The 24,375-nt window shown below is 43.5% G+C and overlaps 1 protein-coding gene across 4 annotated transcripts in view; it reads right to left on the bottom strand.

Moving 5' to 3' along the window:
* The window catches only part of SFMBT2 (Scm like with four mbt domains 2), a 107,472-nt gene that overhangs the window by 53,610 nt on the left and 29,487 nt on the right, over positions 1-24,375 (bottom strand). For 3 of the 4 annotated variants that reach the window (XM_061468625.1, XM_061468624.1, XM_061468623.1), the window contains exons 5-6: positions 5,517-5,605; positions 2,143-2,389 (exon numbers count right to left, since the gene is read on the bottom strand). In XM_061468625.1, coding sequence (XP_061324609.1) covers positions 2,143-2,389; positions 5,517-5,605 — 336 coding nt within the window. Of the gene's footprint in view, positions 1-2,142; positions 2,390-5,516; positions 5,607-24,375 lie in introns of those variants that run through there. The other variant, XM_061468626.1, reaches the window with a different exon arrangement.

Genomic DNA, 24,375 nt, shown 5'->3' with positions numbered 1-24,375 from the left:
ACCTATACAGGCCAGGAGAGTTCAGAGACAGTCAATGAAAAAGTGTTTCTCTGGAACACAAATACTTTCTAAAGTAACAGACTGAGTCATATTCATGCTCTCCAGCATTCGCATCTAATTTAGAAGTGATGGGGAACATTGATTCCTACTGATTAGTGAAGAAAAACACATGCTTCCAAAAAGCATCCAAGACCCCACGTTAGACCCAAGACCCAGACAGACTTGTGAACACAATTGCTTATATCATAGTAACCACTCTGAATGGGGTGCAGTGGACAGAACCCATATCAGAAACATTTACCCAAAGGAGGGCTACCTTTCTGCTATCATTTGACATCAATGGAAAAAATTCACCCATACCACAAGGAAAATGAAGCACAGACCTGAAGAAGTTGTTCATTTGCTCCCGAAAAGGTGGAATAGACCTGCTAGGCCTGCACATTAACAAAGGAAGCACCTTATATCTCAATGTAAACTGAGGCATCCAGATTGGAGGTAGAAATGGGGACCATGCTCCACGAGATATGGCCAACAGCTTTGTTGCCCCAAGTATAAGCCACAGCTTTATGAAACACACAGATGGTACACACTTTCTGCCCGAAATAAGACCATGCATGCAACAGTCTAAGCTGTCATGTTTAACCAGACCCCTAACTCCAAGAGAAATCGAGTCAAACAACTTGACAACCAACTCAGCCAACTCCAGTCCTACCAAAACAGAGCCAAACTCCCTAAGTAGAGAGAAATCCAATTGCCCAGAAACTTCCACAAAGCTTTTACCACTATTATTGGGTAGTGGAGAAGATCCATCATCCCAGTCATTCCCCACTGTAATGGGATATAGCCTGGATGCAAGCGTATCTCGAAAGCCAGCTCCAGAACCTGCCAGCGAATGCCTTTGCATGCATTTCCCCAGGAAGTTTCAAGCAGCCCTGTGTCCCTACTGTGTGCTGTGGTTCCTACACCATATCTCTTGCTTGCTAAACCTTAGTAATGCTTAGCTTTCCCCTACACCCAGCCTGGCCATCATTCTCGCCCTGCCAAACCCAGTCCTTCTGGAATGTGATTCCAGCAGACTCTGCTCTTGCCCAGCCTCCTGTCTCAGCTTGCTTCTGCCTGACTCTTAAACTTACCTCCTGTCACTTGAACTTCTCCTACCCCTGGACTTGTGACTTCCAATTTATGCCCCCAGACTGGCTCAGCTGCAGTCCCTATCTCTCTCCATCCAAGGTGGTTCAAACACTAAATTCAGCTTCTCCAAACTGCAACCTCCTGATGTTGAACATGGTCTGACATACTGCAAAGACTTCACTTCCTTGGAGAAAAGGCAGGACAAAATCTGTGATCTTTTGAAAGCTGGAAGACCCCATCTACCCTTACTCAAAGGAGTATTTTCTTCTAGCAACAGACACCCCAAAAGCCCTTGCTGGGTAGGGCTGACATGGACAGGCAGACCAACCCAGCACCCTCACCACACTTTCAGTCTGGTTACATACAAGGCAGGCCTCAGTTGGTAGCTGTACAGCAGTGTTACAGCAGAATACGGAAAACTTGTGTTAAGAGGGACTATGAGCATCCCAAAACACTTTCTCCACCCATGGGAAATTTCCCAGATGTCTACTGCTACTCAAAAGAAATGTGTGTAGCCATGGAAAGACACAGGCAGAAGAGGTCTTTGGTTGAAGGGAAAGCAAAAGGAGTCTAGTATATGCTGAGAGGTGTCACCTAGGACTTGATTCTATGAGTTGGACAGCAGAAGACTGGCTCCCTGTGAGGCTTCCACCAAGATGCCTACAGCATGGCCAGAAAAACCTGGCCACTAACACACCATTGAAAAGGGCTGGGCAAGCAGGCACATCCTTGAGCTCTGCTTCTGGGCAGAAAACTGCACAAAACTGCTTTTATTGGACACTGCTTCCTTCCACGAATAGGCTAAGCTAAACAGAATTTATTAAATACATAACAGAGTTTACCTGACTCACTTTGAAGGCACCTTAGATGGCTTTCACATGGCACCTGTGTTATAGCTAGAAACTACTGTCAAAGCAATGTGAATGCTGGAGAAGAAGAAATGGGTTGCACAAGTATCTCAAAACATCAGTAAATGCCATAAAGGGTTAGTAATTTTAGGAGGCTCTTTACCTGCAGGTGGGTCCATTCTGTATTTATTCTCTTGACACCAACCGACTGGTCGAAGTCTGCAATCCAAGTAAAACAACCACTGGTCATAGGATTCAGTCTCCTCCAATCCCACATAGCGAAGGCGTAATCTTCCTCCAACATTTTCAACCACACTAACTATCCAGTACTGAAAGGGATTCTGGGAATCCTGCAGCTCTATTAAGGAATCAACTGTAATGAGGTCTACAGGGTTTTTTCCTCGCAGAGGCTGTTTGAATAGAAGCAAAACTCCTTATTTTAAACTTTATTTGAAGACTTCTCAAGGAAACAGATGACAGCAGAAGATTATTTTTGTTTTTCACACCATCATCCAAGCGATCAGCAAACAGTCTGTTCTTCTTCTATTTTACCCAATGTCTTCCAAGTGCAAATTCAGAAGTAAAACAGAAAACAACAGTTGTGCTAATTTCTCAACCGACATCATCAACAACAACAAAGAAAGAATAATAAAAGGTGGAACAGCTCATAAGGCACGTTCACTTCAAGATGCTCCTGAACAGCTCAAAGCCCAGTTATAGGGAGGATTTAAAACCAAATTCTCATTGATTGCAGCTACAAGAACCAATCACAGGGCTGGACAACTAAAAGGTGACTTCTTTGGGCATGACCCTGAAATTGCCCTCTATGTGCTGATGTTTCACATCAAAGGCTTTGCCTCATTCCTGTTGGCAAATAGGAATATATTTGCTATAGGCTCTATTCCTATAAAGCAAATTATTCCCCATGGACAAGAGTCCATGGTGCTTAATCCAAAGCCCAAAGCCAATGGCAGGCTCCCACCAGGTTAAATGGTCTTGGGATCAAAGCACACAGGGTTTGTTGGGTCAAGCCACCATGCCCAAGAAATCCTAGTGACTGAGGCTATTTGCTTGCACATAGTGCTTTCTGTGATCCCAGTTTTGCAACCATTTACACATGTGCTTAACTTTACACCTGCAAAGCTGCCAACCGCAGGCATTAAAAAAACCATGAGATGCTTTGCAGAACGATACCTCTGGGGCTCAGTGGGTTTATTTTGCAGTTAGTTTTCTTCTTTTTTCGTATATACAAGTTCCAACCCTTATGCAATTTCTTCATTCCAGGGCTTCAAGAGCAGGACTAAAGAACACTGCAAGAGCTGGGAGCACTGGTCCCAAAGGAGATGCTAAGCATAGGCAGAATATGTTAAAAACAAGGTTTTCCATCCATAACTATTCTATGACTCCATGATTTTTTTTCCTTAGTGTTTGTCCCATTTCTACTTAATTAAATGATATAAACCTCTCACAGCATATTTTTAAATATGAATTCTGTAAATCAGAGTCAGTCCAGGATGGTTCTTTTTAGGGGTGGGTAGAAAAAAAAGAGAACAGAGGGCTTTTCCTGTTGATTTTTGAAAGCATTCAAAATCTTGAAATGCAAATAATTTTCACATCTGCAGCTACACAGTGAGAATTTGGTAAAAAATGTACTTAAAATTAATTAAAACCTTATCATGTATACAGTTTTAACCAGCTCTATGATTAATAGATATTTCTCAGAACAATATATTTGCCATTATAAACCACTCCTCTACAGTGTAAGCTACAAGCACCTGTAGTATTCAAGTACTATTTCATGGCAAAACACAGTGTCAGAATTTAATAATATAATAGAAATCTGCTTTAATGGTTTTTCTCCTCTCATACAACTGCTTCATGGCAACAAAACATTCTTTAATAGGAAATGATGGCGCAATGATTTAACTTCTTATAATAAATCCCTGGCTGTATAAAAGCACCTATTGCTTCTCTGATTTGTGTACTAAATTTTAAGCCAATGGGTTTGTCATTTACCCCCGAGAACTGAATGGCTAAGATTAATTAACGGCTTGCATGAAATATTAACATTTACCATGCAAGAACTCTCTAGATGCATGGCTAGCATGGAAAACTAGATAAATAGAAGTACCACTACGTATTGATTTAGCACTATGAAACAATCTGCAGCACTCAGGAACAGCAAATCTGCCAACAGGGGGTCACATTGCACATTGCACAACACAGACAGCACTAAGCACATATATTACACCAAACACCAGAAAAGGGTCAGAAACTGTTTCAAGCCAATGCAATGTTTTCTCTCTCTCTGTATTTCTGCCTGGGGCTGCCCTTTTTTCCCTCTGCCTGTGGAAAGGGAATGGAGAGGTTTGTGATGGCACTGGCATACAGGAGATGGGTGTTGGACACCACCAGCTTTCTGCATATGCCACCTGGGAGTGGTCCATGAATGAGGATGTGACAGACCTGAGGACGTGCATTACTTTAGATGTGTGAGGGCTGTTCAGATAACAGACTGGGGGAAAAGAATCCCTGATGGCACACTATTCATTCTCCCTGTCGTGCAGCTTGCACTGCACAGGCATGTGGAAAAAGGATGCAGCTGTGGCTGTCCCTCTGACCAGGGACAAAATGATCAAAACTAGTGCCCTGATGTGTGCTTGCTACCAAAAAGCCAACATGGGCTTTTTGGAAGCAAGCTTACACAAGGTAACAAAGGGCTTACACAAAGGTAAACCACCTCTGTGCCTTCACTCTCAGCCTAAATACAGAGGGCCAGGGAGGATTATCTCCCACAGGATAGACTGTCTCCTCCCCAGATGCCCACAGAGCATCCACATTAAATAGGGCAGGTCCCTATGAAGAAGGTGCCCTGCTCCTGTGGTTTCAAGGTGAATACGCAGGATTTTTTGTCTGGGATCTCAAGGCATGCTGAGGCTGCACATGGTGCAAGTCACCCTGTGAATATGATGCACAGACTGGGCTCTTGGCCATATGGATGCATCTAAAAAAACAGACCCTTCTCTCCTGCATACTGACTGAGGTCATCTCACCCCACTTCCCTGCTATATCTGTTGTGTTTAGGTGGCAGGAATGCCCTTGGGGGAGCTATTTCCATGGATACATAAACCCGATAGTGCTCCCCATGAACCTATTGAGTCCCCTCTCCAATCTGTGTCATGTCTTGAAAGCTCAGGTCACCACTTTGGTGGATCTAACTGGGCACCGAAGGGCTGTGTCTTCTTTCCTACAGACTCCCTCCATGCTCTTCTTCCCCACCCAGCCTTTTTTGAACACCCAACTTTCTAAGCACCACCTTCCAGCCTGAAGGCAAACCAAATTCCCCATCACTGCATCAGGAGGAGAAACCAGCAGAGTCAAGACAATCTTGCCACCAACATTTTGGCCAGCACTGGATCATTTTGCCTGCTTCTGGCACACAGATGCTGTAAGCACACAGCCCTGCACGTTGGGAACACTGCTGCAGCATGCACACTGTAACACCATAGTGGATAGAAACTGCAATCTAATACATACGCCTTCCAGTAAGTTTGCAGGTGCAGTCCGGGCGCCAGTCAAATCGTGTATGAGAAACTCCGTCCAGTCCATGTATTTCTCTTTGATTGCTGGAGAGGGGGAGGAAAGAAAAGCAATACTGAGCACAGCAGACTGCAATGGACTTGCACACGTATCTCAGAAACATCTCCTTAGGGTTTGCCAGCTCTGCAGTTTCAGATACAATTGTATTCCAGACTATGAGAAAAGCTGGTTTGTTGTTCAGTTCTCTTAGGCAACCCATTACATCCCAAAATAAAGGGAGGTGTTGCTCCACCGGAGTCACCGGCAGTGATTTACAACAGCATTGACTTATCATCTCCATCTCTCCCATTCAAAATTGGCCACCGCTTGTGTAACAGCTCGTTTCCTGCTTACCACATAGGCTCAATGTGATTTATAAAGTCCCTTTGTACGTTCAATAATGAACTCTGAGAAAAATAAAGCTGTGCAAACTTTTAGTTCCTGGACAGGACAACAGAAACTGCAGGTGCTTTCCACCACAAAGCAAAGCAAAAATCAACCCTGAGGACATCATATGTCAGCTGCTGAGTCAATACACTTGCAAGAAGAAAGACTTACAGAATTTACTGGGAACATCTATTTCATTTCAAAACAGTTTGATTTATTTCTGAGCTAAACACTGGAAGCCTGTGTTACTTCATGATCTTTATCCACACAGTTTCCAAGATTTAAACTGAAAAATATACATGCTGTCTCCAGGATTCAAATTCTGTTGAAATCAGGAAAAGTCATCAGGCACCAAAAGGCAATTCAGCAAATTTCAGCTTCAGAGATACAGATGATTCTTCGAATACATCGTGCATTTGCAACCAGAAACCCAGCCACCAGATTTTGATTCCCCCTGCCTGTAAATGGGAATTAAATAACACCAGAAACGTTTTTCTCTCCCCCAAAACTCTTATGTGTGGGATAGCCAACAGTGATATAGTAACACTGCTAACACAGCAACACCCTTAGAAGGGAAAAATCACATGCATTTGAAAACTAAAATATTTCCTCTGAACAAACAACTGGATAGAATCATAGAATCATAGGATGGTTTGGGTTGCACAGGATCTTAACATCATCCAGTTCCAACTCCAAGCCACGGGCAGGGACACCTCACACTAGACCATGTCACCCAAGGCTCTGTCCAACCTGGCCTTGAACACTGCCAGGGATGGAGCATTCACCACTTCTCTGGGCACTCTGTGCCAGCACCTCAGCACCCTCACAGGGAAGAACTTCTTCCTTCTATCTAACCTGAACTTCCTCTGTTTCAGCTTGAGCCCATCACCCCTTGTCCTGTTGCTACAGTCCCCAATGAAGGGTCCCTTTACCGCATCCTTGTAGGCTCTTTCAGACATTGGATGTTTTAGAGACCATCACCCCACAGGGCAGTCCAAGAAGGGCTGCAATTAATCAGCATAGGTCCATAATAATTAAATGATAGCAGCCCTCATGGTTTGCTCAAAGGAAGCAGAGTCCTTTGCTCCATGCTTCAGGGAAACACCGCATCAGTCAACCAGGAGCAATCCATTCACTTTCACACACATCAGGGTGGGATTTCTAAATGTTTTCAAAGCTCAGTGACTGCGACTTCTCAGTCCTTCCCAGAGATGGGTTTCAGCTACTGCACTGCCCCAGCAATGCAGAACCTGACGCTGTGAACCTCCAAGAAGGTGCCATCTCAGTGGTTAGAGCAGGAGGACTTCAGACTGCAAACGCAACAGCAGTGTGGGCACAAATATTGCTACCGTTACCAAACCTGAGCCTTCTCACAACGCATCCTCAAGCCATCTGCTGCCAAACACTGAACTAAAGAAACGCAAAGAGGGAGCGCTGCGTTTGCCCAAGGACAGTTATGCGACTTTGCCATATAAACTGGCACAACAGCGCTGGGCTTCTATCCAGCACAGGCACTTAGCACACTTGGACACTGGCCCATGATAAATTTCTATCCTAATTACCTTACGCAATCCATACATTTGGCCATGAACACACACAGAAGCTGTGCCCAGCAGATCTTGCATCAGACTTCATTGCTGAGTTATGCTCCTTCCCAAAAGCCAGTTCTCTCAGCGTCATTGAACTATACATCCAGTTTATAGACCTAAATGACTTTAAAAGTACATATAAATGTATTTAAAATTAGAAAACCCTAAAAGTGCTGGACCCAAGCCTCTAAGTCTTTTGTAGCACTGATTTTTGCAAGATTTCCAGGAGGCTTATGAGCTTTACATTATTTAAGATGACAGAGCAGCCTGAGAAGAAATGGTTTATACATGACACTTTCTCTCTCAACATTCCTGTTGCATACACCTCATCAGGTCTGTCCACTTACATTAGGATAAAGAAAACAAGCTTGATTTTGGCAACAGTGAGAAGACAGTAATTGCTGTAATGAAGGCGGCTGCAGTCCCTCTAGTTCAGACTTCTGCCTCTCGCTGCGAACAGCACTTGGTGCATCAGAGAAAGGTGCAAGTTGAACTTCATTTTGGCTCCTACCCAAAAAGTTGTCAGCCAAATTCTGAATGCCAGAGCTTCATTACTAAAGAATGACAAATGTGATAAAAAGAACACGGTTCGAACTTTCAAAGCTGGCAGGAGAGTGGGGGAAACGGGATTTTCAGAGTTGACAACAGATTTCAGGGGGCTTCATTTCCAGATGCCTGATTTGAGATGTCTTAACGGTGCCCAATTCACAGATCTTGCTGTCAGTCAGTTCCCCCTCTAATGCCTCACACAAAAACCCACAAAAAAAAACCTTTCCCTTTTTAAAAGGCTTGCACCTCACCATTTTTGACACCCAAATAAGATGGCTCCTCTCCCTCATTCAAATCTGGATTACAGGCTTCCAGAGTCCAAAATTGCCACAGTGACCTTATTTTGGTCTTCTTTTGCAGTGTAGATAAAGGGACTCCGAAAACCTCCAGGAGAGAACAGACTGCATTGGAAGTTTTAGGAACAGGGATCTGCACCTTCTCTTGTGTCTGTAAAATGCAACCGTCCTTCTCAGTACTACAGTTTAAGTCACTGCAATGCAAATGTTAATTTTCAGTAGTAATGAAGTGAATCTGGATCATCACAGTATCTGCAAAATCCTTCAAGGACCAAGCAAAATGTTAAACAAGAATATTCAAACTAAGGAAAACCTGCTGGGTAAATCAGAATAGTGTAATGCAAGGGTGCCCAACCTAAGCATTCGCTGGTGAATCTGGAGTATCAGGCTCAGTACCTGCAAACTGAAGCACTGATTTTCAATGGCCAGTTCACATGGTTAGCTACAGGAAAAGACCCAACTGAACCTCTTCTACTGCACAGAGGCTGGAAGAGCTCTGCTTTCAGAGCCCACCTGCAGCTGGCTGGCCGACTGGTGGTATGGGAAGGTGGACAGCTCGACTAGTATTGTCACTTTCAAAACAATTTTTCCTTCCTTAAATAACCTCAGTGTGTCACCAGTGGTCCATAGGGCTCTAGATATCCATAGACAGATATCACAGTTATCACAGATATCCATGTTTTCTCCACTTTTCAATGGCTCTATCTTCCCAGAAAACCCCTGTAAACTCTGCTTATCTACAACCTGTCAAGCTGAATGCACATCCAGGATCTCAGTTAATTCAGTTAACATCTGCAGCACCATAACAGGAAAGGGGAAATGCACAAGAATTAAAGGAAAAGAAACCTCCTCATCAAATCCTTTCAAAGAGAACCATGCAGGGAGGTAGGTCCTCCTACAAAAGCCACAGAGGTCCTTCAAACCTTCAAGTGCAAATACTCTGACAAAGCCCCTCCAAACACAAAAAGTATGATGAGCACAAGCAGTAATTTACATGCACAAGATTGATGTCACCTAATTCATGCCACCCCAACTCTTACTGAACTGCACAGACTCAAAAGGTAGCAAGAAATATTCTTAATAAGAAAGCCCCTGGTACTTCTGCCTGGTTGGCATAGGAGAAAACATCCCTCATTCTTTGTAATGGGACTATCAGCCACACTACAGCAGGACTTCAAATAAGCCAAATGACAAAAAAGCATTTTAAATATCCTAGTTACATTGAAGCTACTTTGGAAATTATATCCTAAGCATTGATGGCAGGCTTCACCAAGACAACAGTAACATCATCACACTCACTGGTCCTCTAGAGCATGAGGCTTAGATGCTCCTTGAGGACAGAGATTGAGTTAGAGTACCAGTATTGCTATGTGCAACACACCCATCTTAGCACCAGTCCCATAGTCCTGCATAGGGTCCACTGTGCACAGTGGACTGATCTAAGATTGTGCAATGGTCTGAGACCCTGGGAGCCAACCACCATCCAACTTATCACAGTGAGAGGAAATAAGAGAAGCAGAGACACGGTACCAGAAAAAAAGACTCAGTTTAGTGATCCTACTGATGCAAAGGCCTGAACTGAATGATTAAACACTTGGTAATCAAGAGAAGAAACAGGTATTAGCAACACTCACACCATGGAAAAAGTACTGGTCAGAGCTTGCACCAGATTAGACACAGTACAGCCCAAACATAAGGCAGGCAGCACACAAAGCAATGCTCCCAGCACACCAATGCTCTGATAAGTGCTTTTCTTTCCAGGTTTAGCAGGCAACACCACAGCCCCATTTGGAGCTGCAGCATGTGTACGCAGATGTGCCCGTTTCCTTTGGATCAGGCTCAGTTCATCTTGGAGCCAGCATGGGTGGGCTGTTTTCACACCTCTGCAGCTTCAAGGCCAAAGGCTTTAAAGCATCTTCCTGCCATAAAAGTGCCACAGAACCACCTGCCTCAGAGAAAAGCATCCCAAAACAGAGGCCAGATATGCACACTTCTGGGCCGACGTGTATCCATATCAGAGCCAATAGCTCTGCTGCAGATTGCACTCATGCAGGAGCAACTGCACAGAGAGGAAAATCCATCTGGACCTACAGAAAGACCTGAGAAAGATCCCACATTTCTCTCCCCAGTTCCTGAGGAGCAGTTGTAGTGCAGCAAACCTCAGACTTAGCACAAGGTGGGTTGAGGCTAAGCAAAGTAAAAACCAAGTATCCTCATTCTGCTGCAATCTCTGCAGCACACTACCTTTGTCTCCTGAAAGAAAATGCGAAGCCCTCCTACCTCATTCAATGAAAGGTACTTATTTCAGAGAGCACCTTCTAGTTTGGCAGGTATTACAGCAGATTCTTAATTTAGAATCATAGAAATAAAAAGGCCTTTCCAAATTAAGACTATTTATTTCCACAGAACTCATGGTAAAGGTTATAAAGCTGAGCTCTCCTTTCCCAGGCCTGAACTCCATCAAAAAGTGGATCACACCCCAAATAATAATAACTCTTCTCACTTCTTTCTCTACTCAATTCACCCTGTCCCCAGCCTCTCTGACTCTCATTCCTCTCTCCCATTTCGACTCCCTGCCATTTACTCACTTTTACTCATTCATCTCATTTTTCCCAAGCAAAGAACTCCAGGCTGTGGCTGAACTCGATTGTTCCAAACCCAGGCACCATGACAGCCGCTCTGGTCCAGGCACTGCTGCAACCAGATGCAGGATGCGCAAAGTGCCATTAGCGCCACTCACAGCGCACCAAGTTTTCACCATCAGCTCCTCAAAACCAGCCCTTTCCCTTTGCACTGTGCATGCTGACCATGACACCATGCAAACAGCAGCTGAAAAAGGTGACAGCGCTGCACATCCTGCATCACCGTGTCCCCATAATCCCAATAACCACATGCCTGAGAGCCAGGACAGTGGCTTCATTCCCAGCACACACTCCCAGGCTGCCCCTGCGATCCTGTAAATCTCTGTGCTCTTCCTCAGCCACAGCACCTAATGGGTTCAGATTTATCTGCCTCTCTAGAGAAATAAGAGATTAGAAGAACATTTGCAGTCCCATGAAAGCACTGAGTCACAGGCGCTCCGTTCAATGACTATGAGATACTATTATCACACATTCTTTTTATCTAGTCTCCCAGTAGTTGCTGTTTTTCTTAAAGCCACTTCTCCCAGGTCATGGATTTAGATGAAAATCCTCATTTTCTTTCTTTTTCCCCTTTTCTTGCAAGAACAGCACACTGCAAAGCACAGGAAAACCTCTGAAATAGGAAAGACTGCGAAGACAATGGAAAGACAATGCACTGGTTGGGGGTTTTGCCTTTAATGATTGTGGGTTTTTTTCCCCAAAACCACTCGACTGACAAGAGCCAGACTCAGAAATCTGAACTGTTGTATTCAGTAAAACAAACCAATAGTAGCACAACTACCTTACTGGCATACAGCACCTAAACAAGCTACTTCTCAGAAACACCTTTACACACCCCATGGATATCCTTGCCCTTCACAGCCAAAAGGGAAGGCATAAGATGAGCAATGCTTCTAGCCATCAGGGACCAACAAGCAAGTAGTGTGCCATTCAAAGCCAGGTTGAATTGGGCTGGAGCAACACGGCCTAGTGTGAGGTCTCCCTGCCCGTGGCAGGGCATTGGAACTGGATGATCTTCATGTCCTTTCCAATCCAAACCATTCTATGATTTTATGATTACTTTAAAATAATGCATGATAATACAAAATAATACACAATCCGTGACTGAACACTTATGCCCATCTATCTACCTTACCATTTGAGAGTACTGAGTACAAGCTTATAAGCAGAAGGACAACCTAAACTAGTCCGTCTGAGAGGACCTGAGCTGCTGCCACCAGTAAAAGGGTCAAAGACAATAATATCAAATTCTGCTCTTTTTTGTACTTGCAAAAATATAGCAAAAAATCCTTTTCATGTTGGGTTGCTGTTAATAATGCAGGATCACCAGCAACCTGTCGACACCTCTACTGGAGAATCCCCACTGGACCCCATCAACCTCTAAAAAACAGAGTTTCAATTTTCTCTTATGTGAAGAACAACATCTTAAACAGCTTTCTAAATGGATTTTAAATCTTTGGGATAAGTCTGGTAAGTGACAACACTGCTTTTGGCAACTATTATTATTACAAATTTAACTCCTTCCTAGGACTGCAATGAACAAAAACAGTTAACAAGAGAATTCACAGCTGGAAAGAACCTGAGCAGTTCTTGTCACTCTATTATGAAATAAACTAAAGTATCAAGATCTCAGAAAAAAAAAACTTTTCTAAATAAGCGATTCAGGATGTTCATAAGTCTATATACAGCTGTTAAGATATTTAAGATATACTAAGTTAAAGTTGCTGGAGATAGGAACCTCAATCCATCCCACTTCTACCAGTTCAATGCCACTGCCAGCAAGAGATGCTTAAAGCCCGGAGAGGACCAGCCAATCTAGCCAGTGAGTTAGCTTCACTGGGGAGAAGAGGGGAGGGAGATGGGGGCAACCTAAATGCTTTTATGTAAACACATGTAGCATGGGGAATAAACAAGACGAGTTAGAGACATGCACATGCCTGTATGGCTATGATCTTACTGGCATCATCTGGATGTGGTAAGATGGCTCCGATGACTGGAGTGTTGGAATAGAGGGAAATAAGCTCTTCAAGAAGGATGGGCACAGGAGATGAGGATGGGATGGCACTCTCCATAACCTGCGGATGGATGAGGAGCTGACCAGTGGTTATAGCAGCTCTGCTCTGGGGCCAGGCTGAGAGCTGGGCTGGGTCAGCCTGGAGAAGAGAAGGCTCCTGAAGGGGAGACCTGAGAGCAGCTCCAGTGCCTAAAGGGGCTGCAGGAAAGCTGGAGAGGGGTTTGGGACAAGGGCCTGTAGGGACAGGCCAAGGGGAATGGCTTTAACCTGCCAGAGGGGAGACTGAGCTGAGCTCTTAGGGAGAAGCTCTTCCCTGGGAGGGTGCTGAGGCGCTGGCACAGGGTGCCCAGAGAAGCTGTGGCTGCCCCATCCCTGGCAGTGTTCAAGGCCAGGTTGGACACAGGGGCTTGGAGCAAGCTGCTCTCGTGGAAGGTGTCCCTGCCCATGGCAAGGGGCTGGAACTGGATAAGCTTTAAGGTCCCTTCTAACCCAAATGAGTCTGTCGTAATATGATAAGATATACAGTTTCTGAGAAGGTAAACAGCATACTGAAAAAATACAGAAATTTGTAATACTGGTAATTTTTTTTTTTATTTTAAAGCTGTCACATATTTAATGCAATATTTATGTGTTATAAAAGTCTCAATGAATAAATGTTATAACTATGTTATAAAGGTCTCAATGATAGAGTCAAAATGAGATGTCTTTATATCAAAATAACATAGAATGCTAAAACAATTTGTTTAGACTTCACCCATCAAAACAATTTGTCAAAACTGACATATCCTCACAAAATATTTCCATTTTGATAAAACAGTATTTTGACAGAAAATGGTTGAATCCAAACACTTCATTCAGCTTGCTGAACTACATACGTCCTTGTGAACCAGACTGGATGTGAAAGCAGGATGGGGAGGTGAGTGCTGCCCCTGCTCCCATGCCCCTAAGCAAACGGCTCAGGCTGTGTCTCTGCTGCTTTTGAACCTCCCCAAGTCCTTCAGGGCAGGAAGCATCCTCCGTTGCATACACTACAAAACCAGACCCTCCACTAGGCATTTCCAAAGTAAAATAAATGAAAAATTCATTGTTAAAAAGCGATTTAACTGCATTTTCTATACAAATGACTCTTTGGTTTGGATTCTTTTGTGGGCTCCCTGGAAAAAGCCAAATGGGGCTGGAGACATCTTCAAACAACCTTCTTACTTAATGCTTCAAACAGTTTTCTGTTCTCATACCAGCAGAGCTCTGCGACTTGAATCGGATCACAAAATAATGCAAATGCAGTTAAAAAGGAACAAAAATGTGCATCAAAAGCTGTTCATATGATTTCCTAACAATGCAGCCATAAATATCAAGAGATACCAACTTCACAGCTCCAGCATCACCTTCTATACACTTGTCTCAAATATGAAATCCTTCAAATTAAATATTATATATAGGAGATTTTCAGGGAAAACAGAAGTTATAAGCAATAGTCCATCAAAGAATACATGTCCTCAGAATACACTCCTGGAGTCAGCACACAGGATCACAGAACAGCTAGGGTTGTAAAGGACCATAAGATCATCTAGTTCCAAACCCCCTGCCATGGGCAGGGACACCTATAAATATTATGTATAACGTGACCCAATAGATATTAATGTACAAGAGGCTAATAAACAGATATTAGAGGAAGTATTAGAGTAGCCCTTGTACACTGCTACATGCTGCTTTAAGCAATCGATTATGTACTTGCTCTTATAACTATTATTCAATACTTTTTAGTAAATAAAACTGAAAATGCTTAATCTTCAAATTAATGTTATTTGTTTAACCCGCAGGAGTTTCTTCATAAAATCAACAATATTCTGCATCATTTCTTAATCATCTTCAAAGTACTTGGGGCACTCTGTTTTTTCAGGCTACCCCAAAACACCCTGATCCTGTTTCTAAGAGAAGACAACTGGTTCTGCACTTTTTATGGCATTGACCCAATGCATACAATTTAATCCTTGCATACCCAATTCTGCATGCAAGATTTAGGAGAAACCTTGATTAGAAAATGTAGAGAGAAGTAAAAACAAAGAAGATATGAGTTAGGTTCTCACCTTAAGAATTCCCTTCTATGCAATTACACTGAATTTCAGTATAATGTGACTGTTACCCTTCCTGCTGCCATTCAAGGTTTACAGAAGTGATCCATTTCTATTCTCTTGGTCAAAATACACAAGTTCACATGCAAACAATTGTCCCACTGTCCACAGGAGACTTGATTTCCTAACATCCTTTGAGCCCTTCACATTATTCCCCTCAGGTTTCTCTAGTTCTTAATTAACTGTTATCTTTCAATAGTAAAAAAGCAGCAGGTGGTTTGGGAGTTGCTTTTACTTTCCTGAAGCTTGCTCTGGGCCTATGCAATGTCTTCAACCCAGCTGTGGGAACTATGGATGGAGGAAGAAAAGGACATGGATGTGGGATGCTGTGCCTGCTCAGTGTGTGCAGGCAGGGTGAGTCAATGTTACTCCATTAAAGTTATTGTTTTGAATCACAGAATCACAGACTGGTTTGGGTTGGAAAGGACCTTAAGATCATCCAGCTCCAACCTCGTGCCATGGGAGGGATACCTCACACTAGACCATGTCACTCAAGGCTCTGTCCAACCTGGCCTTGAACACTGCCAGGGATGGAGCATTTAGCACTTCTCTGGGCACCCTGCGCCAGTGCCTCACCACCCTCACAGTAAAGAACTTCCCCTGTTTAAGTTTGAACCCATCACCCCTTGTCCTATCACTACAGCCCCTAAATCATGCTGGATCTTGCATTAATTCTCTCCATTAACTCACTGCAGCTCAGGAGACCTTGCAAGTCACTTTGCCTAGCAAGAAGTAACTGGCAGGAAGGTCACCATGGCATTTCCATGTAGCAGGTTCAGGTGTCTTCACCCCAAACACAACATTATGGACACAAACCCACTACTCTTCCTGACAGCCCACTGCTACAGCCTTCTGCTTACAAGTTAAACTGCTCAAGATCAGAAGAGAAATTTGCCTAACAAATCCCAACAGCATGATGACCTGTGTGCTACTAACTTGGATCAGCCTGCCTTGGCTGACTGAGTACAACGGCCTCTGGTACCCATCCTGCATGCAAGCTGCAGTAAATGATGTACTCATAAGTACTGTGATTAATTAGCTCACTTCAGTTAATGTCAATACTCTACTTCCACTGGGTTATTTAAAAAGGGGAAAAAAAGGAGAGGTGTGTTGATAATGGGAAGCAGCTCTGCTCTGTCTTGGTGGTGTTATCTATCAATTGCAATCAGACTTTGTAGATAAAGAACAGCAGCAAATTTATCGGCTCTATTTGCACTTGTCACATCTGTTTGCTGCAGGAAGACGGCATGCAAGCACAAGCAGCACCACAGAGCCAGGGACCGCCAAGATGCAGCTCTGCTCTCCCTTGGGAGCATGAAAACAGGGGAGGAGGGAGAGCAAGACACAGGGGGTAGATGGAGAGAGGTGAGAGGAACTCATCTCTTTCTACCCTCAGCCTTTCAGGGATGCAACCTTATCATTCACCCAGTCCCTCGGCATCACAAAGTCACCTGCAGCCATCCAGCCTCAACAGGGTGGTATTCAAGGGTGAAGCATCCAACTTTTTAGAGAGCATACCCTGCAAAACCCTATTTATCTATTTTTTTACATTAACTTCTCCTGGAACATAACTCTGAAACCTTGTCATGCAGAGCAGGTACCAAACAATAGAAACACCCCCATTACACCACCCTGAATTTGGAAAAGCAGCTGCCTGGCAACTTACTTGGAAATGCAAGAGATCCTGCAGATCCAAACATTTTTAACTGGGTCAGTCATGTGTTCTCATATCTGCAGGCATCAATGAAGGCTGATTATCTGGAGAGGGGCTTTTACAAGAGCTTGTAGTGACAGGACAAGGGGAAATGGCTTTAAACTGAAAGAAGGGAGACTGAGATGAGCTCTTAGGGAGAAGCTCTTCCCTGTGAGGGTGCTGAGGCGCTGGCACAGGGTGCCCAGAGAAGCTGTGGCTGCCCCATCCCTGGCAGTGTTCAAGGCCAGGTTGGACACAGGGGCTTGGAGCAAGCTGCTCTAGTGGAAGGGGTCCCTGCCCGTGGCAAGGGGGATGGAACTGGGTGAGCTTCAAGGTCCCTTCCAATCCAAACCACTCTGCGGTTCTATGATTACTCTGCTTTTTTGTTAGAGCATCCAAAATAGTAAAAAAGGGCCCATTTTATTCTCAGTTTTCTATACATTAAATTAGGAGTAAACCTGATGCATAACTACAAAGGTCACAGTGTTTTACTCAGAGCAAGTGGTTTCTGCTTCTCCAAGATTTCTTACCTAAACAGAAATTGTACGCTCTTCACGCAGTGCAGTAACACTGCTCACTGCCCAATTCAATCCTAGGTGTGAGGTAACTAACCTTTATTGTTATCAACAGCAGCCTCAGAAATTAAGCAGGAATGGCTGAATTAAATGGTCTCAGACGTGCACACACAGAGCTCCTGAAAGGTATTTCTGAAAGCCAGGCGATGCCCAGCGTCTGAAAGCTCTGAACAAACCATAAAACCATAGGGGTTCCTCCATCATTAGTATCAATGTCCATTAGGGTGACAGCTCACTGTGAAAATGAGCATCCAAACTCCAGCTCCCACCACTTAACCCCAAGCCTCCCTGTATGTGCCTTGATTATTTTTACCTCAGCTTGCATTAAGCACCACGCTCAGTGCTCAGAGGAGATGCATCATGAGCGATGAGAGCTCCAGCTCCTGATCTTCAGACCCTAGATTCTTAATGAACACTTTGTCAAATCAGCAGTTCAGGATCATTCAGGGAGGGGGGAAACCTGCTATTTTGATTGTACTTCTAAATCCATTTTTATCCCATAAAGATAAAAGAAATAAATGAATAAAATTGGAAGAACTCTGTTATCCAGGCAAAATCAGCATCTTAATCAAGGTGTGCAGGTCACAGACCTCAGACTGTGACTGCAGGAGACAGGTTATGAGCGCACCTATACAAGACGCTGGTACATACCCCAGGTTACCTGTACAAAATTGCACTTAGAGGCAGTTGCTTCCAAACTATAACACATTCAGGTGAAAATCAAGAAGGCATTTAGTCATGCCTGCAGGTACAGAGAATTGCTGTTGCAGGTAGGAAGAGATGCACAGACCCTTTGTTAATTCTTGATTTAAAAGTTTCAAAAGACATAAGGAAGAATGTATGTGTGCTGCTTGCCCAACATCCACCCTGGTAAAGCCTACATATAGCAACTACATATGCTCCCTGCATCCCAGAGATGCAGAAAGAGGAGAAAGGTATGTCTCAAAAGCAAAATGCAAAATCCTGGATAAATCCCCATCCAAGTTAGCATTCACAACCATAGCCAGAACTACTGCAATACAGAATCATAGAATTATTTAGGTTGGAAGAGACTTTTAAGATCATCAAGTCCAAGTATTAAATTAACGCTGCCAGGTCCATCACTAAACCACGTCCCTAAGCACAACATCTCAGCTTGCTTCATAGCCTGAATTAGTAGCTCTGACTACTGTTGGGCACTCCTTTGGACCATGCCAATAGTTGTTATGAATTACTATAGGGGTCTTTCACATAATAGTGCACCACACCAGATCTCTTCTGTGCTCAAAAGTGGAGTTACTGGAGGAAGGGAGGTCTGGAGGTTACTTGATTCTGACCCAAATGCCAAACGCTCTCACTTTTGCAAGTAGAGACAAGAGGCATTTTTATGCTGTATCTTTGGGATCTCATAGGCCAGTCCCAAATGGATTCTGTGGCATAACAACATCTAAAACTTATGTGCTGTTCTGTAAGGGGATGTCACTGCAGTATAAATACTGTGCCCAAGGATCTGACCTCACACCTCCAAACTCTATCCAATTATCTCACATACTAAGTGTCTTTCTCACTTCTAAATCCTATGGTCCCTTTCTGAAGGCTATTCTTTGGAGACAGCTCTGTAAAATGAAACAAATTCACTGCAGCACAATGTTCTTACATAAAGCATAAAACAGTTCACTGCACAATTACCTTTCTTAACTGGCAATGCTGTCTACAGCAAATACCCACTATGAACAAAAGGATCAAAACATCCAAGACACATAGAGGGACCTGATACCTACTAGATGATCTTAAGGTCCTTTCCAACCAAAACATCCAAGATACATAGAGGGACCTGATACCTACTAGATGATCTTAAGGTCCTTTCCAACCCTAACTATTCTATGATTCTATGATTATAAATACATTCTGGATTTGTTGGTTTTTTCATTTTCCATCTTCTACAGAAGGATCAGAATTAGTGGGGATGATGCTGGCAGTTTATTCTATGCATTATATTGTTTAATACACTACAGAAGGATCACTAAGACAGCTCTTTCTTAGCTCTAGTGAGAAGCACCAATTAAAAATACAAAAAGGATGGAAGCTTTGGTCAATGCTTAAAGTTTTATTTTCCTGCTATCAAATTCAGACATACATGAACAGAGAATAGCCAAAATCACAGTTTCTTACTTTTTCTGCCTTTGGCTGATGCTATAAATCTAGATTCATCTTACCCAACAGCTACACCCGTTTATAAAATGTATGCATCTAGTCTCACATTATCTGAAATTATTGGTGCCATGGCAGGTAAAACTGGAAGTCTCAAACCGTGCCTTCTTTTGAAGACAGAAGCAGTGATTTGAAAGAAAAAGCAGGCCATTACTCATTTCAGCCTGAAAACCCAACACAAAGAAGCATCTCAGAAACAAGAGACAGAGGGAGACCATGTCGGACAGGACACTGGTGCCATGATGGCCAAGTTGGTGAGGAACAGTGCTGCAAGGGACAGACAGTAAAGCAGGATGCACTAGGTCTAATTTAAGGATTGGCCCATGGCTGTCCCTAAATCTCACTGCTCACATGCAGAGCATGGACAGAACTGGCAATCTAATCATCCCCATGACCCAAGAGTGAGCCAGCACAACCCCAAATTACCATGGAAAGAGCCACAAAGCCTCATTCACCAGGACTTCACCTTCTGACAGCCCACGAAGCAGAAACGTGTTTAAGAGAGAATAAATAAAAGCAAACAAACTAATTTCACACTTTGCAGTGCAGTCTGTAATTAATCAGAATTGCAGTGCCAGCTTCTAATGATCAAATCCCATTTAATCACTTTGGAGCCTCTCGGCTGTGTGATGCTAGTACCACAAATCAGAACCAAGAGGGCCTTATGAACATTCATCATGCATTCTTCCCAAAATTAATGGTACAGTCTAAGCACAGCCAAGCCCCATGAGGTGCTTAACATCCTATGCACAAGGTGTAAATTCATAATCATCATCATTGCGACACCATCAAAGAAATACTCCATCAAGGCTCATTCTGCACTTGTTAAACATGTGTTTTCTTCACTTGAAACTAGAAAAGGGCTTGAACTATAAATCCCAGGATCAAAACCAGCCCCCAGACTTTGAAGAGTTTAGATTTGAATCAGAGATCAACGTGGAACATTATGCAAAGGATCATCTGCAATGAGAATAACAGAGTGTTACAGGACTTGAAATGCCAGCAGCTTTTCCACAGTGCTGCAAACCTCCTTTGAATTCTAAAACTTCAGCTTCTCCATCACTCTGCATCAAGTTGACTGGAGATGATGATGCTGTGATGGAACCCAAATGCCTTCACTTAGAAATTAAAGGCTCCCAAATCTTAGTGCAGAGCCATGGTTCATTCAGCTGGTTTGTGACCAATTAATCTCCTCCTCATCACAATGTTTCCCCCAAGATTTTTGTGTTTCTAAAAAAATTCTGTAGCTGTTCTACAGAAAGAGGCTTTCCAAGTGGAGCCACCCACTGAGGTCCAGGCTCAAGAACAGCAGCAGAATGGCTAAAAGCAAAGCAAGACCCTGTAGAACAGGTAGTAGTCAAATGCTCATAGTGTAGATACTTCACATGCACAGGGACTCTTCAGTGACCTTCCTAGGGCTGTTCAGCATGGGAGGATTATAGCATTTCCCCTTCTATAGGCTCTATACTCCTCATAGAATCACATAATAGTTTGGCTTGGAAAGGACCTTCAGGTCACCCAGTTCCAGCCCCCTGCCATGGGCAGGGATGCCTCACACTAGACCATGGCAGAGCTTCTTCAGTAAATGTGCAGCATACATAGCAGGATGGCTTCCGGAGTTTGGCAAAGTCTTCCATGGATGCATGCTCTAGATTAACTCCAGCACTTTAGGAAGTAGCTGCGTCTTTACAGCACAACCTTAAAGTTCTGACTTTCCTCTCATTTCTTTATCCATTCCCAACAGCGAGAGAGTTGGAAAAATCTTTTTTTTTTTTGCTACAAATGCAGGAGATGGATGCCCTGCCTCACAACACAAAATAAACCATCAATCAGGAAGGGTTTCAACATGTCCTTAAGCCTATATGCTTGTTGGTTTCTTGGTTTCATTTTTTCTTTTGTGACCAAAATCAAACAGAAATGAGAGAGCACACAAACAGATCCGGAAACAAATCATGTGGGAATTCAGAGCTAAAGCTTTCCAATGTCATGTAAAAGGGCCAGAACTGACCCATAATTTGGAATATGGGTTACAGGAATTGGGATTTAACTATTATCAGGAAAATGCTTTATAAGAGCATTACTTAAACCTCTACACTGCGTAACAGCTACGTCCGTGGGCTCCAGGAGCATATGGTCTGCCTCAGGAAGCAAACCCTTCCATAGTGACTGGGAGCCCACACTATCATGTGTAATGAGGGAAAAATCCAGTGCAAGTCACAGCTGGCTCGGGATCATGCTGGTGCTTGCATCTGCCACTAGCAGCTTCCTGAGTCTGCTATATACATACTCTTCACAAGCAAAATCTGAGGTGTCCCTAGGTGTATCTAAAGGAATGCTCTGCTGGAGACACGACATTAGATATCCTGGCTTGTCCTTGGCCCAAAAGAGCACAGAAAATCCTCTCAGTTCTAATAGATACGATTTAGTCTGATCAAAAAAGGTCCATTGAAGAAATGTGGACACCAACTTCAGCATGTGATGGATGAAGTCCCTTGTGCTATTTACCCTTCTATTTACCTTCCCAGCTCTTACACCAATGCACAGAAAGTCACCTCCTTCTTTGATACAAAGACCCAAAACTGTGCCTAACTTGGAATATGAACGGTAGGGTTTTTTTTAAGTCTCCACAGATGTCCCCAGTGATGATTATTTAAGTCAGTCAATGTTTTACTTATTATATCACCACATATATTAACTACCTAGGCCTAGTCTTCTAACTGAGATGGCATTTCTGTTCTAAAACTCCTTGGGGGGAAATTATGGGAGACTGGGGAAGGGAAATTATGTGTAATTACCACAAATAGCTACTTAAAATCTCTCAAACTGATCATTTTAAAGAACATTTTATTAAAAAACTCATTCAGCAGGACATTAGTCAAGTTGACTATGTCAGAAAAAGGGTGGTTTGCATACACTGTTATGCTTTCAGGGTCAAGGCACTCATTTTCCTATGGCTTCTGGGCCTTCCTCTGCTTCAGAGCACATGTTCCATGCGGTGGTGTGAGTGCGGAAGAACAATTCTGGATGGTCACTGATGTATATTCAAGGTGCAGATCTCCAGAATCATGAGGGAGGTGAACACTTCAGGGGTATTTCCTTGAATAATCCTTGTCGTCTCCTCAATGCTACAAGTCTACAAATGGGGCTGTAATTACTCTGCTTGACAGTTGAACAGATTCTCAACTGTTCTGCATTTTGTTCTGTTCACATGGTCTGCATTAAATAGATAGCTGATGTTAAATGGTTGCTCAACACAGAGCAAAAGTACCAGTTCTTCCATGTTACTGACTCCTCAATCACATTTTTTTATTAGGAGCCTCGCTGGGACTTTAATTGTACAATAACTTACATCTTTCCCTCCCTTAGCACTTAAATGTCTTGGGAATCAGATTTTGCTGTTCTGTGCAATGGACGGAAGGCGGGTTTTGCAACAATCATCACCTGTAACGGTCTCCAAGGTACCTTCTGAAAATCCACCCTGTTTCACCTACTCCTAAAAAGCAACTTGTACTAAGTGTCAGGTCCGAAACCAACGGTTTAGTCACAGCAGTGTCTGCAGGGTTATCCTGCAGGCTGTGATCAGAATTGCAAGCAGCAGAAGGCAAAGTCGTGGGGTCTCAACTGCTCATCTTTAGCCCTTCGAGCATCCTTAACGGAGCTTAAGTCCCACTGAAATGTTCTTTCCTTGCAGAACTTCGGGCTGATCAGTCAACTATTGAAGCTCAGCACTACTGCAAGGAGTTTTGCTTCATCATTCTTCACCAATGTTGAACCTTTTTGCTGTGCAAAGGGCTTGGGCTTTCATCTACACAGACACAATCTCACACATTGCCTTATAACACTAAAAAATAAATTAAATATAAGTCTACATGGGTTTGGGCAAACCAAGTTTCCTCAGTTTCTAACACAACCCCTCTTTTTTTGCCACTGCCATACGGTGACACAAACTCCATGGTGATGTACTTCATTCAGCCAAGAGGGATAAATTCCAGTTCCCAAAGCTGACCACTGCACAAACTACTGGCTCCAGATCAATGATTGAAGTGGGAAAAAAAAGATACAACTAAAGAACAGGAAGTACTTCTACTCCTTTTCATGGCAAACAAAGATGAGACATGCCCCATTCCATGCACTTGGTCCCAACCCCACCACCCCTGCACAAAGGTGCATCAGTATCCAAGTTTGGGCTGATCCTAGCTCATTGAGCAGCCCTGCCTTCAGTAGATGCTTTCCCAAAGTTAGCTCTACCTCTCTGATCAACCTTGCTTTTACCTCCCTACTGTGCTTTATTTGCTCCTTACGTGCATGGTCCAGCTGTGAAAGAATCAATTGGCTTCAGCCCTGCTGTTCCCAAGGAAAAATCAGGTCTCTCAGGACTTCTTTTTAAAGTATTGCAAAGACATGGAGCACAGAGCTAATACACATCCTGGCCATTTGTTATCACAGACAGCCATTAAGCAACAGCACCAGCACGCCTGAGCTCCAGCTTTGCCAATAGCCTGAGCTTGAGGAACATTTTAATCTCTCTGTATAAATCTCTGCAATCCAGTGCGTAAGTGTGCAAGCACCTCTGCCCACATGGGGCCAGACTCCATGGCACTTCTCACTTCTGGCTAGTTCTAGTCCTTCAAGCAGTACCAAACTGGGTACTGAAGTCTTCCAAAACCCAAAAGATGCCTACTAGTTTACATTCAGAAATGACCCACATGCTCAAGTGATCTCCCTGCCGGATAATGCAAACCTCAGCTGG

The sequence above is a fragment of the Pezoporus flaviventris genome, unplaced genomic scaffold (assembly GCF_033815535.1).
Source record: "Pezoporus flaviventris isolate CSIRO_AGI_PZ_B2104156 unplaced genomic scaffold, CSIRO_AGI_Pfla_v1 ptg000049l, whole genome shotgun sequence".
Classification (NCBI taxonomy): Eukaryota; Metazoa; Chordata; class Aves; order Psittaciformes; family Psittacidae; genus Pezoporus; species Pezoporus flaviventris.
This window is presented reverse-complemented; position numbering and strand designations above follow the sequence as displayed.